Below are 19,006 nucleotides of genomic sequence, written 5' to 3'. Positions count from 1 at the left end.
AATAATGCCTCGTTTCCACTGAGCGGTACGGTTCGGTTCAGTACGGTTTCGGAACGGTACACCTTGATCAGGCTTGCGTTTCCACCGCCAACAGTACCTCAGCTCAACAGTACCTCAACAGTGTAGCTCCACCCTGTTGGTACGGTACTAATGTCCTTGGTACCGTAATGAAAGGGTCCCAAAAAAGTGGTATGGTACGGTTCGGAATTAGAGTACCATTCAAAACTTTTCACAATGGAATCAGCAAAAATTGCGTACCGTACCGAACCAAACCGTACCACTCAGTGGAAACGAGGCATAAGGAAACTGCTTAGACCAGCCTTTCTCAACCAGGGTTCTGTGGAACCCTAGAGGTCCTCCAGCAGTTGCTGGTGGTTTCTTGAGCAATGAGAGAGGCCCAGGAGAACCTCGGCTCTTCACATCGCTGGATCAATATCGGGTTCTGATATGTATTTATAGGGGGCTGCAGGGAAAGCTGTACGCAGAAGGTTTTTTTACCTTCATGCATGTTCATGTTCATCAGCGGTGTGCCGTGTTTACTTCGGCAGACCATCGTCCTGTCTCCACCAGGAGTGATCGTGGGTGCTCGGCGGACATCGCATGTGCCGGACCCGCAGATTGGCTCCCCCTCTAGCCAATTGGCACGTGCGCACGCCCCCACTAACTGCTACACGAAACGATGTACAGATACGTAGTTTTACGTAACAGAGACGACCTGCGACAGTATAACTACGGCGGCTGGTCGGCAAGTGGTTAAATACGGTGATTTTTAGGTCTTTCTAGGATTTCGGTTGTCGTTATTTATATCCTTAAAAAGCTTCCGCGGTCAATTTTACAGAAAGATACGTTATGCTGTTAGGGAACCGATAAATCCTGATGGCCGAAGATCCTTACAACCCGACTTACAGAGCAGATTCAATTTTGCCGACGCGGCGCAGTATGTCAGGAGGAAAATGTAGCTGTTATGTCACTTTCCATAAAGATTAGATGTTCTATCTCCAGGTAGCCTTGTAGCCAGGGGGAAGACGAAGCGCGGAATGACTTGTTATCCGCTATAGGAATCTTTTCTCTTCTATCGACACATCGACAGTCATGTCATGCTGAGGAGGAAAACATTTATTTAAAAAAAATAACCGAGCACAAAAAGGAACGCTATACAGCGGATCTCCTGTTATATGACAGATCTGTGTTTGCATTTAGATGGCGAAGTGCTGGGAGTTGTTACATTGATCTGTAGAGACTCGGCTCTGGCGGTACAGACGTGAACCCTCCAGAGGGACTGCAAATATTGGAATGGAGTCGTGCCTGGTGGACAATGGGGTGCCTAATATGTAACAAATCATAAGGATACAACATAACAAATCATATCATAAAGATACAACATAACAAATCACATCATAAGTATACAATATAACAAATCACGCTGCTATCAGTGGATGGAAGCTTCTCAATGCTTTTGGAAGTTCAATCTTGTTTAGAGTGGTTGTAAACTCACTTTGATGACTTTTACCTATAGGTAAGCCTATATTAAGGCTTACCTATAGGTAAATCACATCATAAGGATAAAAAATAACAAATCACACCATAAGGATACAACATAACAAATCACGCTGTTATCCGTGGATGGAAGCTTCTCAATGCTTTTGGAAGTTCAATCTTGTTTAGAGCCGGTGTAACGTTAAAAAACCATACCCCGTGAAGAAACCATACCCTCGTCACTTCCTGTGTCAAACAGCTGAGCAGCGCAGCAGTGCGCATGCTCAGAGACCCGGAGACGTAACAGAACAGCAAAGAAGAACACAAGTGCGCATGCTCAGAGGGTAGGAAAAACTCACGGCACTGTGTGAAATGTCATACTTGCGGCGGTATAATTAAAACAGTTCGGCTGCAACATTAAACATCTCCTCTTCTATCGCTGTGACTTCCCTGATCTCCCCTAATAAATATAAAAGCGGCGGCGGGTGTATGAGATGAAAATGACGCCGATCTCGGCTCCGTGATCCGCTTTTATATTTATTAGGCGAGATGAGGGAAGTGACAGGGGAAGGAGCGGAGATGGCTGATGTTGCAGAGGATTTGTTTTAATGTAACGGTGGCAAGTGTAACTACCGTGAGAAATCCATACCCTCCGTAGTAGCACCGGAAGTGACGAGGGTATGGTTTTCTCACGGGTATGGTTTTTTCACGGAACACCGGTTCACACTGGGGCGACTTGTCAGGTGACTTGGTCGCCTGACAAGTCGCCGTGGGTCACCTGCCATAGATTAGCACAGGGCCCGTTCTAATAGGAGCGACACAAGTCGCTCCGACTTAGAAAAAGGGTCCTGTACTACTTTGGGGCGACCTGGAGCGACCTGCATTGACTTCAATGATATGAAGTCCGTGCATGTCTCTCCGAGGTCGCGGTGCGCGCTGTGCACCGCGACTTCACAGGTCGCCATGGCAAGTCGGGTCGCCTGTATGTGAACCGGCTCTTAAAGTGGTTGTAAACCCACTTTGATGAATTTTACCTATAGGTAAGCCTATATTAACCACTTAAGCCCCGGAAGATTTTACCCCCTTCCTGACCAGGGCCTATTTTGCGATTCGGCACTGCGTGACTTTAACGGACAATTGCGCGGTCGTGCAACGCCGTACCTCAACGAATTTGACATCCTTTTTTTCCCCACAAACAGAGCTTTCTTTTGGTGGTATTTGATCACCTGTGCGATTTTTACTTTTTGCGCTATAAACAAAAAAACAGAGTCAATTGTGCAAAAATAACAATATTTTTCACATTTTTTATATGAAATTCCCCCCCCAAAAAAAGTAAAAATCTAAATTTTTTATCATTTTGGGCCGATTTTTTTTTTTACCATATGTTTGGTAAAAAAAATTACAAAAAGTGTATTTTGATTGGTTTGCGCAAAAGTTATTGCGTTTACTAACAAAGGGAGAGATTTTTGTCATTTCTTTTTTATTTTTAACGCGTAATGGCGGCGATCTGCGACATTGCAGCGGACAGATAGGACCCTTGACTGACATTTTTGACACTTTTGGGGTTACCAGTGACATTACTACAGTAATCAGTGCTATACATATGCACAGTTACTGTAAAATTACACTGGCAGTGAAGGGGTTAACTTTTTTTGAGAGGGAGGGGTTATGTGTGTCCCTAGGGGCGTGATTCTAACTGTGATTGGCTGTGGCTTGAGCTGTAGGAACAGTGATCAACGGTCCTACATAGTAGAACTGTATGATCACTGTTTCTACACAGGGGAGAATGACAGGCGGCTTGTTTACATCAGCCACCTGCCTTTCTCCCTCTGCACCGACGATCGCCGAGTGACCGGTGGACATCGGGTCCGCCGGTCACACGCGCGCGAGGGGGGTCCGTGACCGCCTCCGGCGTGAGGGGTCCGTGACGGCCTCCGGCGGCGTGCACTCGCTCCCTAGACCCTCACAGGCTAGCGACCTAGACCTACGTCACTCTGCCTGTGAGGGGCTGACCGCCGACGTAAATAGTCGTGCGGCGGTCGGCAAGTGGTTAAGGCTTACCTACAGGTGCTGTAATTATCTTCTAAACTTGCACCGTTTAGGAGATATTAATATTGCATGCAACGAATGACGTCATCGGCGCATGCGCTCTGAAGGAACGGCCGTCCGCGCCGTTTCTTTAACCCAGTGCCGTGACTGGCAGTTCCCGCATGCATTGGTGGGAGTGACGTCGCTCGGCACCAGACAGTAATACAGGTGAAGGAAGACGGGTAAAGATGGATGCGGCTGGCAGCAGGGACAACGCGGGCTTCGTTGCAGGTAAGTGTCACATAATGTGCTAGTATGGGATACATAGTAGCACATTATGCATTTAGTTTGCAGGGAAAAAAAAAAAAAGAAAAAAAAAAGGAAGAGATTACTTTTTCTTTAACCACTCTTGGACTGGAAGGGTTTTCCCCCTTAATGACCAGGCCACTTTTTTGCGATTCAGCACTATGTTACTTTAACGAAAAATTGCACGGTTGTGCGAAGCTGTATCTGAATAAAATTGACATCCTTTTTTTCCCCCACAAACAGAGCTTTCTTTTGGTGATATTTGATCACCTGTGCAATTTCTATTTTTTGCGCTATAAATAATAAAAGAGCAACAATTAAGAAAAAAAAAATATATATTTTTCACATTCTGCTATATGACATTCCCCCCAAAAAAAAATTATTAAAAAATCAAAATTTTTTAACATCTTAGGCCAATTTGTTTTCTGCTACATATTTTTGGTAAAATAAATCGCAATAAGCTTATTTTGATTGGTTTGCGGAAAGGTTATCGTGTCTACAAACTAGGAGAAAGATTTATGACCTTTTTTTTATTTATTTATTTTTACTAGTAATGGTGGCGATCTGCGATTTTTTAGCGGGACTGCGACATTGTTGCGGACAGATCGGACCCCTAACTGACATTTTTGACACTTTTGGGGGGACCAGTGACATTACTACAGTAAGCGCTATTTATTTCATTTTCAGGTGAGCGCGGTGTATTCACTGGTGGAGGGGACTGATGAGTTGTTTCCTTATTTCCTGCACCTCCTGAACTGGATTGGGATCTTGCTGTTTATGGACTATCTTTTCATCTTTTTATCTTGTGCTGCACTTTATTGTTTATGGAATTTTTAATGAGATAGCAGTGATTTATCTTTTGTGTTCAGCTGCAATATTTTATTTAATTTTACATCATCTGTCTGCACTGATTGATTTTTGTATTAGGATTACTACAGTAATCAGTGCTATAAATATGCACTGTTACTGTAATAATGACACTGGCAGGGAAGGGGTTAAAACAGTGGGTGATCAAGGGGTTAAATGTAAGCCTAGGGGAGTGTTTCTAACTGTATGGGGGTTGGGCTTTTGAAATGATCACAGAGACCTGTGTTTGGATATAGAAGGATCACAGGAGCTCTGTGATCATTCCAGAGAGAAGAACGGTCGGCTGTGTTTACAACATCTGACCGTTCTTCTCTCTCAGCGGGGAGCGATCGCAGGTGCCCGGCGGCAATCAGACCCGCCTGCCCCGTGCATCGGCTTCCCCACTGCAGTCACGCGACCGACGTAGGGCTATGTCGGTTTGCGCAGAATGAGCTGCCTGCTGCAGTATATCTGCGGCGGGCGGTCCGGAAGAGGTTAACCACTTCAGCTCCGGAAGGTTTCTTAATCACCAGGGCATTTTTTGCAATTCGGCACTGCGTTACTTTAACAATTGCACGGTCATGCGACGCTGTACTCATATACCTTTCTCCCCTCCCCCATGACAAACCCATGTGACCTAGCTCCATTTCGATCCTTGTGATAAGGGGATTAGACTCACTTCTTTACATTTAACACAATTTATGTGTATATGTCAATTATATGCAGGGCCGCTGAAAGAGGGGGACCACCAGCCCCCTTGTAGGGGGCCCGAGCACACAGGGGGACCCACACAGAGAGGGGGATTAGTGATGGACAACAAATACAGAAATCTTCCTCCAGCACCTGAATCTGATCTGTCCCTCTCCCTGCTATCAGCTTTTATCTGTTGAGAAAGAGACAGTCGTCCCTCACTAATCCCCCTCCCTTGTGTGCCCCCCCTCCCAGCACTTATCTCTGCTCAGGAGTTTATTTGTAAATTGTAACTTTGTTTCTCTCTCTCTGTCTCTCTGATCACTGAGCTCCAACTGCCCAGCCTGTATATTTTTCTCATCTCATCTTCTTTTTTATTTTACATAGTTTTTTTTTTTTTTTTTAGATTTAGCAGCAATTTTGCGAGTTATGTTATATTTGTGTCTGATAATAGTGATTTTGTTGTAATTTTAGCTAAATTTATCTTTAATATTTTCTTGAGGGGGCCCTGCCAGGTAGTTTGTATGGGGCCCCGCGATTTCTAACAGCAGCCCTGATTATATGTACCATGATAATTGTGAGTTACTGTTATATTTTTGTCTGTAGGATCATCACTTGTATATGTATTTATATATTTTTTTCTTTAGATTATTCCTCTAGAATATTCACTCTTGATGAAGCGGTACCCCGTGAAACATGTAGAGGTAAACTGGAGGAATATGAGTAATCCCTTTATGGGAAATCATACTGTAATGAATATTGATTAGAGGATGTTGTTGTTTTCTTGTTTGATCCCATATGTGTTTAAACCTATCGATGTTTCATCCAATGGATGCCTAGAGTGTATTTGCTACACTCATTGGGCAGAATTTTAATTATGTATAAATAAAAATTATTATCTTTTAATAATCCTGTTGTACAAGTCTATGTAGTACCATGAAAGTCCTCAGCGCCTCAATCCAAGTTGCCCTAGCCTGTACTCAAATACAATTGATGTCCCTTTGTTTTGGTGGTATTTGATCACCTCTTGCGTGTTTAGGTCTGCACGGCTGCATCCCAGAAGGAAGCCTCTTCTAAAGATGATGCACAAGAAAGCCTGCAGTTTGCTGAAGACAAGCAGACTAAGGACATGGATTACCGGAACCATCTCCTGTGGTCTGATGAGACCAAGATAAACGTATTTGGTTCAGATGGTGTCAAGTGTATGTGGTGGCAACCAGGTGAGGAGTACAAAGACAAGTGTGTCTTGCCTACAGTGAAGCATGGTGGTGGGAGTGTCATGGTCTGGGGCTGCATGAGTTCTGGGGAGCTACAGTTCATTGAGGGAACCATGAATGCCAACATGTACTGTGACATACTGAAGCAGAGCATGATCCCCTCCCTTCAGAGACTGGGCCGCAGGGCAATATTCCAACATGATAACAACCCCAAACACACCTCCAAGATGACCACTGCCTTGCTAAAGAAGCTGAGGGTAAAGGTGATGGACTGGCCAAGCATGTCTCCAGACCTAAACCCTATTGAGCATCTGTGGGGCATCTTCAAACGGAATGTGGAGGAGCGCAAGGTTTCTAACATCCACCAGCTCCGTGATGTCATCATTGAGGAGTGGAAGAGGACTCCAGTGGCAACCTGTGAAGCTCTGGTGAATTCCATGCCCAAGAGGGTTAAGGCAGTGCTGGAAATAATGGTGGCCACTCAAAATATTGACACTTTGGGCCCAATTCTGACATTTTCGCGGGTGTTCTCACTTTTGTTGCCAGCGGTTTAGACATTAATGGCTGTTTGTTGAGTTATTTTGAGGGGACAGCAAATTTACACTGTTATACAAGCTGTACACTCACTACTTTACATTGTAGCAAAGTGTCATTTCTTCAGTGTTGTCACATGAAAAGATAGAATAAAATATTTACAAAAATGTGAGGGTGTACTCACTTTTGTGAGATACTGTGTGTGTGTGTATATACTGTATATATATACAAAAAAAGTGTGTGTGTGTGTGTGTATATATATATATATTCACACACTTTTTTTTCAGAGGAATTTAATGGCCACATCTTGAACAATTCAAGGCTTAGAAAGGATCCGAAAAAAGATTCCAAGGTCAATACACAATTATACATGAGTGACATGGCTAAAGGAAATCTCTACCTTTTCTTTTTCTTTTTATTTCCCTTTTATTGCTTTTTCTTCTATCGCATGTGTATATCTTATACCTTTGTAACATTAGTCTTATTTTATACTGTTTTATCCTTGTTTTTAATAAATAAATGTAATAATTTATGAATGAATTATTAAGTGTGTTCAGCCTCTTGCTGTAAACCCAGCCAAGACTTTTTCTCCTAACAGTAAGACGTGTTGAGGGTCGGCCTTTACCAATGCAAGCATTGTTAATCAAAGTATAAAAATGTTGTATAAATAAAAAATATAGTATTTAATATAAGTATAAAATAAAATATAAAAATTTAAAAAATTTAATTTTTAAATTTATAAAAATATAAAAATATAAGTATAAAAAAAAACAATTTTTTTTGATTCAATAAAAATACTATATTAGCACATAGTGTATATAATAAAGACAGAATTCCCATATACCAGGTCAGAAGATGAGACCCTGAAAGCCATTTTATAATGTCAGCAGCTATATACCGTATCACACATCTTACCAATGGCACACATCTTAATTTTTTTTTTTTTAAAGAAAATGCAAAAAAACAATTGTGAAGAAAATGTGTAGATCGAAAGGGAAGAAACAGTTGCACAAAAAGCGGTATCTTTTTCCCAAGCTAATTACAGTATCGGTGATTAATTCTTTGCGCACGTTATAAACTGTTGCTTAGCAACCTGTAAGTTCCAAGAACCTTTAAGAGCAAACAGAATGCAGCGTTACATTGTATACCGCCTTATGTTTCTCCTGTAATCTCACAGCATGAAGTCCGAAAGTGTCAGGGCCGACCCATCGACTGTATGAGATAGCTGAACCAAAATTCCCAGCATGCCTTGCCAAAGTGCCAACAGTTATTGTTCCCATGCAGGGGCCCAAGTCGTGACCTGTGACTCGTCCCTTTCCCCATTGCTGCAGGAATGCAATTATCATCAGCTAGGGAAAAAAAACCTTTTTATGGAGGACTGGGCTATTGTGGAGGCGCCTTGAATGGCTCTGTTTTTTGGACAGCCAGGGTTTTCTTTTCTCTCCTCCAAAAATAAATAAGTAAATAAATAAATAAAAACATCTTAGGAAAGAAGAAAAATATTTATTTATGTAACAATTACAGAAAGTAGAAGAGCTTACAACCTATTATAGCATAAGGAGAATACAGAAAGTAGAAGAGCTTACAACCTATTATAGTATAAGGAGAATACAGAAAGTAGAAGAGCTTACAACCTATTATAGTATAAGGAGAATACAGAAAGTAGAAGAGCTTACAACCTATTATAGTATAAGGAGAATACAGAAAGTAGAAGAGCTTACAACCTATCATAGTATAAGGAGAATACAGAAAGTAGAAGAGCTTACAATCTATTATAGTATAAGGAGAATACAGAAAGTAGAAGAGCTTACAATCTATTATAATATAAGGAGAATACAGAAAGTAGAAGAGCTTACAACCTATTATAGTATAAGGAGAATACAGAAAGTAGAAGAGCTTACAATCTATTATAGTATAAGGAGAATACAGAAAGTAGAAGAGCTTACAACCTATTATAGTATAAGGAGAATACAGAAAGTAGAAGAGCTTACAACCTATTATAATAATAGGTTGTAAGCTCTTCTACTTTCTGTATTCTCCTTATACTACAATAGGTTGTAAGCTCTTACACCTTCTGTATCCTCACTTATGTCCTAATAGTTACATAGTTCATCTGGTTGAAAAAAGATATCCAGTTTAACTACCATAGAAAAAAAACAACAACAAAACAAAACACACAAATATACACACTCCTATACCCACAGTTGATCCAGAGGAAGGCAAACCCCCGCCCCCCTCCAGTAAAGCATGATCCAATTTGCTCCAGCGGGGGAAAATAATTTCTTCCTGATCCCCAAGAGGTAATCAGATATTCCCTGGATCAACTGTTCCTATAAATAATAGATTGTAAGCTCTTCTGTCTTTTGTATCCTTCCTTATACTAAAAAAGATTGTAAGCTCATCCACCTACTGTCCTGTCTCTTATGGCCCAATAGATTGTAAGCTCTTCTACCATCTGTATCTTCCCTTATAGTGTAATAGCTTTTCCCCCTTCTGTATTCTCCCTTATACCAAAAGAAATTGGAAGTGCTTCAACCTTCGGTGCCCCCCTTATACCCGAATAGATTGGAAGCCGTTGTACCTTTCTGTATCCTCCTCTTCACCTTAATAGATTGGAAGCTCTTACGTATTCTGTAGACTTTCCTTCTATTTGTATCTTCCATTATATCCTGTAGACTGATACCTTCTGTATCCTCACTTACACCCTGAAACCACCCATACTCAATGGTTGTACCAATCAACCAGCCCATTGGATAAATGCTGCTCGATCAGCGCCACATTCTATAGCCGGCATCGCTGATCATTGTATTCGGACAGCGGGGACGTCTCCCTGCCATCAGAAGACAATAGCTCAGCGGGAGTGATTCCCTCATCCACCTTGAATGCGTGGATGGGGGAATTGGGTCAGTTTTTTTTTTTAATTCAACCCGATGATTGGATTAAAAAAACTAAATCATCTATGGGCTGCTTAATAGATTGTAAGCTCCTCTATCTCCTTCCTTCTACTCTAATAGATTGTAACCTTTTCTTCTATTTGTATTTTCCCTTATACCCTAATAGATTGTAAGTTCTTCTACCTTCTGTATCCTCTCTTATATCCTAATAGATTGTAAGTTATTCTACCTTCTGTATCATCTTATATCCTAATAGATTGTAAGCTCTTCTACCTTCTGTATCCTCTCTTATATCCTAATAGATTGTAAGTTCTTCTACCTTCTGTATCCTCCCTTACATCCTAAAAGATTGAAAGCTCTTCCGTTCCAGCTTTCCACACTTATACCTTACTAGAGCATGAAATTCCTGTCTTCTGTATCATCCCTTATATCCTAATAGATTGTAAGCTCTTCTACCATCTGGATTCTCCTTTTTAGCCTAATAGGCTGTAAGAGCTTACACCTTCTGCATCCCTCCATATGCCCCAATAGATTGCAAGCTCTTTTAGCATCTGTATCTTCCCTTTTACCCTAATAGATTGTGAGCTCTTCCACCTTCTGTACCCTCCATTATATGCTAATAGATTGCAAGCTCTTCCACCGTCTGTATCCTCCCTTATACCTTAACAGATTGTAAGCTTTTCCTCCTGTATTCTCGCTTATATCTGTAGATTGTAAGCACTCGTGCCATTTGCAACCCTCCTTTATATGCTAATAGATTGTAAGCTCTTTCGCCATCTATGTTGACAATTTTCAGTACTCTTGTACTCATTGTATCCACGACTCGAACAGAGCTCCTTGCCCCGAGAGGTACCCTTCCCCATCTTCTTCCCCCATGGGCCTATTACATCTACCAGCGTGTAGCTTAAGAAAATTCAACCCCCCCTTTTACATGCTATTGGCTGGACATTGTGTCACTCATCAGCAATAAACTCAATCAGCCACTTACATTTACCCCCCCCCCCCCCCCCAGCTTCTGCTACATTCAAATATTGTTGGAGGCTAAGCTGAAAATAATTTGTTTCTTTGGAAATAAAATTAAACCAGTGACTGACAGGTGTGAATCGCTACATAAGCACTTATTTTATAGACAAATCTAAGTAAAACACATAGCTCTAGCTATAATATAAACCCTTAAAAGTAAAAAAACAAGCAAAAGTTCTTCTGACTTTTATTTCTTCCGCTATATCCAAATGGATTGTAAGCTCTTCTGCCTTCTATATCCTTCCTTATACTCATATTTGATTATATGCTCTTCCACCTTCTGTATCCCCCCCCCCCCCCCCCTTGTATTCTGACAGATTGTATCTTCCTTTATAACCTCAGATCCAAAGCTCCACTCAAGATATGGACATCCTGGGTGCTGGTCATTTATTCTCAAATAACAATAGGAAAGAATGTGAGCCCCACTCCACGTAGCTCCTATTGCAGATTTTTCTTTTCTTTTTAAATAATCAATGAATTGACTGAATACAGTAATGTCTCCACCCAAAAACCAGCCTTTGGTGAAATGCGTTTCACCACTCCTTGCTTGCTCACAAGGATAGGGGAAGTCAAGGAGGGAAGGAATTAAAAAAGGGAATAAAAAATACTGCAAAAGGAGCCCAGCGGAGTGCAGCTGACATTCTTTCACTGCCTTACACCCTATCAGATTGTAAGCTCTTCTACCTTCTGAATCGTCCCTTATACCTTTTTAGATTGTAAGCTCTTCTACCTTCTGTATCCTCCCTTATACCCTATTAGATTGTAAGCTCTTCTACTTTCTGTATCCTCCCTTATACCCTATTAGATTGTAATCTCTTCTACTTTCTGTATCCTCCCTTATACCCTATTAGATTGTAAGCTCTTCTGCCTTCTGTATCCTCCCTTATATCCTAATAGATTGTAAGCTCTTCTACCTTCTGTATCCTCCCTTATACCCTATTAGATTGTAATCTCTTCTACTTTCTGTTACCTCCCTTACACCCTATTAGATTGTAAGCTCTTCTGCCTTCTGTATCCTCCCTTATATCCTAATAGATTGTAAGCTCTTCTACCTTCTGTATCCTCCCTTATACCCTATTAGATTGTAAGCTCTTCGACCTTCTGTATCCTTCCTTATACCCTATTAAATTGTAAGCTCTTCTACCTTCTGTATCCTCCCCTATATCCTAATAGATTGTAAGCTCTTCTACCTTCTGTATCCTCTCCTTTATCCTAATAGATTGTAAGCTCTTCTACCTTCTGTATCCTCCCTTATATCCTAATAGATTGTACATTTTTCTACCTTCTGTATCCTCCCTTATATCCTAATAGATTGTAAGCTCTTCTACCTTCTGTATCATTCCTTATATCCTAATAGATTGTAAGCTCTTCTACCTTCTGTATCCTCCCTTATATCTTAATAGATTGTAAGCTCTTCTACCTTCTGTATCGTCCCTTATATCCTAATAGATTGTAAGCTCCTCTACCTTCTGTATCCTCCCTTATATATTAATAGATTGTAAGCTCTTCTACCTTGTGTATCATCCCTTGTATCCTAATAGATTGTAAGCTCTTCTACCTTCTGTATCCTTGATTACATCCTAATAGATTGTAATCTCTTCTACCTTCTGTATCCTCCCTTATATCCTAATAGATTGTAAACTCTTCTACCTTTTGTATCCTCTCTTATATCCTAATAGATTGTAAGCTCCTCTACCTTCTGTATCCTCCCTTATATCCTAATAGATTGTAAACTCTTCTACCTTTTGTATCCTCCCTTATATCCTATTGGATTGTAAGCTCTTCTACCTTCTGTATCCTCCCTTATATCCTAATAGATTGTAAGCTCTTCTACCTTCTGTATCCTCTCTTATATCCTAATAGATTGTAAGCTCCTCTACCTTCTGTATCCTCCCTTATATCTTAATAGATTGTAAGCTCTTCTACCTTCTGTATCCTCGATTACATCCTAATAGATTTTAAGCTCTTCTACCTTTTGTATCCTCCCTTATATCCTATTGGATTGTAAGCTCTTCTACCTTCTTTATCCTCCCTTATATCCTAATAGATTGTAAGCTCTTCTACCTTCTGTATCCTCTCTTATATCCTAATAGATTGTAAGCTCTTCTACCTTCTGTATCATTCCTTATATCCTAATAGATTGTAAGCTCTTCTACCTTCTGTGTCCTCCCTTATATCCTAATAGATTTTAAGCTCTTCTACCTTCTGTATCCTCCTTATGCCTCAATAAATTGCAAACTCTTTGCATCATATTTTATAACACAATAGATTGTAAGCTCACTTCCATCTTCTGCATCCTCCCATATATCCTTATAGATTGCAAGCTCTTTTTACCTTCTGTATCCTCCCTTATATCCTAATAAATTGTAAGCTCTTCTACCTTCTAGATCCTCCCTTTTACCCTAATAGGCTGTAAACACCTTATACAGTATGTCCTTACTTCTTACCCCAATGGATTGCAAGCTCTTCCACTCCCTGTATCATTTCTTATACCCTAATAAAGTGCAAGCTCTCCTACCATCTGCATCTTCCCTTATACTCTAGCAGACTGTAAGCTCCTCCACTGTCTGCGTCCTCCCTTATCCTCTAATAGATTGTAAGCTCTTTCACCTCTCAATAATTTGATCTGTAATGTACAGGTATGAATAGTTACTTAAGCACTGACTTTAGAGACAAATCGGAGTAAAACACACAGCTCTAGTTATCATATAAACCATTAGAGGTCACAGTCATGGTGACACAGATGTTCTCCCCAAAAACAAGAGGAAAAATTACCTTTCTTTTTGGATTCTTTCTTTGCGCTGGTTTTCACAGCCACTTGAAGTTCCGTCTCCGTTGACATCCTATTAAATCCTTAGGCCTCTTCACACAGATTCAGTGTCTCAGCGAGTCTCATCTAGAAGTCTCCTCCAAAAGAACAACTCAGCCCTTCAGATGAGATTGCCCAAGTCACATCTCTCACTCCTGTCTGTCGAGAGCTGCAAGAGAAATGACAAACAGCCATGTTGGAGGAGCTTAAAAGGACACTTGTCGTGGTGACATAGTATGGAGAATACTTCAGGGGGAGCAGCTGGAGGTCAGAGCAACCTTTCTTTGGTGCTCAAGTGGGAGAAGCCAGTTTGTTCCTCTTTGTGACTGTTTTAAACTAAAATTAGGTTTCCAGTCCTACAAAATATTTCTACACGACAGGGACAAAATACTGGTCTACATCACCAAAGGTATTTCTAAACTCTCAAGGGCCAATCAAGATCACAATTTTACTTTAGAGTAGCTTTGATACAGTTAATACCTCTGTAGGGACCCTGTCATTGGCTGGACTGTCCCTAGTCTAAATGTATTGCTTGCAGCTAGGTTGTAGTGAGCCTGAGCTCTGTTTTATGTCACCTGGGTTTGTTGGGTTTCTCCTGAACCCAATGATATTGTTTGCTTCTGCCTGCCACTGTTGAATGTTCTCTATGAGACAGAGTGAGAAGATACAATATATTGAGTTCTAGCTATTTGTCTTGCCCTGGCCAATCACTGAGGGCAGGGGAGGACTGGGCCGGGGGGCAATTGCCCTCTGGGCTGCTCTAATGCACCATAAATAGTCTGAACTGCTTCTGCCACAGACATGCCTAAAGGATTCCTGGTGAATAAAAGTAAAAAGTCCCTGCCGCTGCCCTACTGAATGCGGACTGGAGTCAAGGACAGAGGGCATGCCCCCCCCCCCCAACATGGATGGTGTAAACTGTGTCTGGGCAGTGGTGGGTTCCATGCCCCACTGGAACCCCAACCAAGCTGCCCCAGCTCCCCCCAACCACTCCCTGCTGGCCAGGTTGGGAACCCAGTTTAGGCCTATGAGTAGAGAGTACCTGGAGCAGAGCCTCAGCCTGGAGTGGGGGTCAGGAGGAGGTTGGAAAGAGGGGGGAGTGGGAGGGGGGGGGGTTGCTGCTCTATGGGCCTCTGATTTGTATTTACCCCCTGGGCCAAAAGTTGCCAGTCAGCCCCTGACTGAGGGATTTATACAAGTGATGTGGGTTGAGGGAAAGGATGAATTTTTGGGGGCACCTTCTAAAAGGGTTTTAGGGATTTAGGGTCCCTAGTCCAAATTTAGTGTTCACAGGTAGGCTGTAGCCAATCTGAGCATTGTTTATGTCTTCTGGGATTGTTAAGTTTCTACCAAGCCTAAGGATATTGTTTGTTTCTACTGTTGAGTGTTCTCCAGTAGGTAGAGTGAAGAAGATACAATGATTTGGGTAAGGAAACTTTATCTTACCCTGTCTAATCACTGAGGGGTTTATCGCCGTGATGTGGGCTGGGGAAGAGAATGAATATTTGGAGAGACCTTCTAAAAGGGTTCATTACCCCATAAGCTTTTCTTGGAGAAGTTGTAGGGACCCTGCTTTAAGTCCATATTTATTGTTTGCAGGTAGGCTGTAGTCAGCCTGAGCATTGTTCGTGTCATCTGGGATCGTTGGGTTTCTCCTAAGCCTAAAGCCCCCTACACACGCATCGAAAATTGGCAGGGAATTTTTCGTTCGACGACCAATCTGCCGATTTTCGGCTTGTTAGTATGATGCTTCCGACAACCAACTCCGACTTTTCGGCCGAAAAAAATCTGGTGAGCAGACTATAAAATTTTTGTTGGCCGTCAACACAACAGCCGATTTTCGTGCAGTCAGTACAGATTTCGACAGGGAAAAATCTGATGAGCAAGACTGGGCATGAAGAAAAAACACAAAGAAAGCAACCCAACACATGACATCACTTCTGAAGTAGAATTTTGTTGGGCGAGAAAATTTGTGTGCAGTCTAGGCACATTCTAACCAACAAAACACAACTCTGGACAAAAGACGGACGATCGGTCGGCCGATAATCGTTGTGTGTGTACGGGGCTTTAGGACTTTGTTTATGCTTGTGGCTGTTGAGTGTTCTCCAGTAGATAGAGTGAGAAGATACAATGTGTTGACTTATGAACATTAATCCTGCCCTGACCAAACACTGAGGAATTCATGCCATTGATGTGGGCTGGGAAGAAGATAAGTATTTAAGGAGACCTTCTGAAAAGGTTTTTTTCTCCCGGACTTTTCTTGGAGAACATATAGAAGTTAAAGGCCCCTGCCTCCGAGGCTGCTTCTTGGGGAAGATGTAACTCCAGAAAGGTCCAGCCTTTGCCCCCCCAAGACATTTTTTTATGGAAGAGGAAGCCAAGGCCAAGAGAAGGTTTGTTCTCCTAGAGCAGTTGTTCGTAACTCCTGTCCTCAGGACCCACTAACAGACCAGATTTGCAAGATAACGGAAATACAGCACAGGTGAACTAATTTGCTGCTCGGTAATTGCAGTACGCTAGTCTGCTTCTCCCCAAGGTAATACCTAAAACCTGTTGGTGGGTCCTGAGGACAGGAGTTGAGAACCACTGTCCTAGAGTGTCCTAAACCGGCCAGTGGCAGATACCCAAACCTTGCCTGTGGCAGGAGTCAAAGTAATTAATTAGCTTGTTGAAGCTAGTTGCCTGTCTGGGTCTACAGAATCTACACTGGCCTGTAGAAGAGCTTTTAGAAGTTCTACAGTTGAATTGCGGCAGAGGTCAAAATATACTGGAAGATCCTAGTAGCCTGTGTGGGCATAAAGAGTTCTTTGAGAAGTTTGTTGTACAGAAGGATATTTTGCTGCTGTTTTTGGGCATCCTGTACACCTAAGAAAGAAATTTGAAGGATCTGAAGTCTGTCTGTCTATTGCTATTGGTGGGTTGCTGAGGGTCTGGGTGTAACTGATGGCATCATCTCCCCTAGGCAAAGTCACTAACTGGAAGTCAAGGTTGGTTTTTTATCGATAAAAGGTTTTTTGGATTTTTTTTTTTTAGAAAAACAATACTGTTACCATATATTGTAACATACCTGGTAATTTTATTCATGCAGACTTATATAATTACAAAAATGTCAATGTATAATTTAAAAATAGATCTCCCTTCCCTGGATAGAGAAGACTGGGAGGATTGTTTAGAGCAAGGCCTCAAGCTTGTTATCTCTTCCAGAGATAAGCTAATTCAGGTAAAATTTCTAAATTGGGTGTATTTTACCCCTCTGAGATTTCACTGTATCTACCCAGATCATGACCCTAACTGCCCCCAATGTCGTTTACACCCAGGTTCATATTTTCATATGTTCTGGGACTGCCCTAAAGTCGCGACCTATTGGTCTAGCATTTTTTCAGAGATTAATTTTAGGTTGCAGCTTTCTCTCTCTATTTCCCCTGAACTTGCATTGTTAGGCATTCATAAGGATAATATATAAATAAAGCTGCGCTAACAAATGAAACAGTCCATGTGAATGTCCATAAATAAGAGGGAAAAATGATGACCCTTGTGCAGGTACCGCTTACCAGATTCCAATCATTAAAGAGCCAAGAAATTTAAAGGCAGAGTCTTCAAATGTGGAACACAGCAAGCTTCATAGGGCTCCGATGTAAATCTCCTCAGTGGTATATGAATAGAAGGAGAAAAACAACACCATAGTGTAAACCAGTAACAAAAATGGAAAAAATTGCGTTATGACTTGTGCGGGTACCGCTTACCAGAAGTAGCAGATACTGTAGCCAAAATAATGGGAACCGAATCCACAGACCTCAGAAGGCAGCAACCCGTACCGTGGTGATGCAGGTGTCCAGGGATACGTTTAAATGAGGGAAAAAAAGGCAAACGCCATAGCGTAAAACCACAAAACAAACGATGATAACACCCAAATAGTGATAACTATAAATCCAATAGTGGTGAATAGTGACAGCCACCACCGAAGAGGGTAGGTTCCCTTATAGACTGTACCAAGAAGTTTAAGCAGGTAGTGAGATAAACCGCTTACCAGATAAACTAGAAGGTAGACGTATAATAGAACCTAAAGGGCACCAGTGAGAATGGGTACTCTTACCAGCTCCAGATATTAATTGAGCGGGGGTTCAAAGTGACGCTGGACAACACTCCTGATAGCGCTCGTCAACCAGACTCAGGGAGGGATGCAGGTTACCCAAGAAATGAGGAGGGGAGAGCCATAGCATAAAATCCAACGACTATTTATTGACACAAAAATGTATTGCACTTACAAATATCAGACGACAAGGAACGTGGATGAGAGGGGTTGGAGGGAGGTAACAGCCGCCGGCCGGACGGCTCCGCTCGCCCGTCCTTCACAACAAGTAGGTGGGTGTGACGTCAGCACGCCGTGACCTGACTAGTTTCATCAAAGATGATTTTTTCACCTTTGAAAAAATCATCTTTGATGAAACTAGTCAGGTCACGGCGTGCTGACGTCACACCCACCTACTTGTTGTGAAGGACGGGCGAGCGGAGCCGTCCGGCCGGCGGCTGTTACCTCCCTCCAACCCCTCTCATCCACGTTCCTTGTCGTCTGATATTTGTAAGTGCAATACATTTTTGTGTCAATAAATAGTCGTTGGATTTTATGCTATGGCTCTCCCCTCCTCATTTCTTGGGTAACCTGCATCCCTCCCTGAGTCTGGTTGACGAGCGCTATCAGGAGTGTTGTCCAGCGTCACTTTGAACCCCCGCTCAATTAATATCTGGAGCTGGTAAGAGTACCCATTCTCACTGGTGCCCTTTAGGTTCTATTATACGTCTACCTTCTAGTTTATCTGGTAAGCGGTTTATCTCACTACCTGCTTAAACTTCTTGGTACAGTCTATAAGGGAACCTACCCTCTTCGGTGGTGGCTGTCACTATTCACCACTATTGGATTTATAGTTATCACTATTTGGGTGTTATCATCGTTTGTTTTGTGGTTTTACGCTATGGCGTTTGCCTTTTTTTCCCTCATTTAAACGTATCCCTGGACACCTGCATCACCACGGTACGGGTTGCTGCCTTCTGAGGTCTGTGGATTCGGTTCCCATTATTTTGGCTACAGTATCTGCTACTTCTGGTAAGCGGTACCCGCACAAGTCATAACGCAATTTTTTCCATTTTTGTTACTGGTTTACACTATGGTGTTGTTTTTCTCCTTC

General features: G+C 41.9%; 1 protein-coding gene across 11 annotated transcripts in view; it reads right to left on the bottom strand.

Annotated features, from left to right (window-relative positions):
• Window positions 1–19,006, bottom strand: part of DAB1 (DAB adaptor protein 1) — a 1,145,503-nt gene that overhangs the window by 298,734 nt on the left and 827,763 nt on the right. For all 11 annotated transcript variants that reach the window (XM_082264815.1, XM_082264809.1, XM_082264811.1 and 8 more), the window contains one exon: window positions 13,790–13,992. In XM_082264815.1, coding sequence (XP_082120941.1) covers window positions 13,790–13,856 — 67 coding nt within the window. In that variant the 5' untranslated portion in view covers window positions 13,857–13,992. The remainder of the gene's footprint in view (window positions 1–13,789; window positions 13,993–19,006) is intronic.

The sequence above is a fragment of the Pelophylax lessonae genome (genome assembly GCF_965119305.1).
Source record: "Pelophylax lessonae genome assembly, chromosome: 8".
In the NCBI taxonomy this organism is placed as follows: Eukaryota; Metazoa; Chordata; class Amphibia; order Anura; family Ranidae; genus Pelophylax; species Pelophylax lessonae.
The sequence above is the reverse complement of the archived record's forward strand: the minus strand, read 5'-3'. Positions and strand labels throughout refer to the sequence as shown.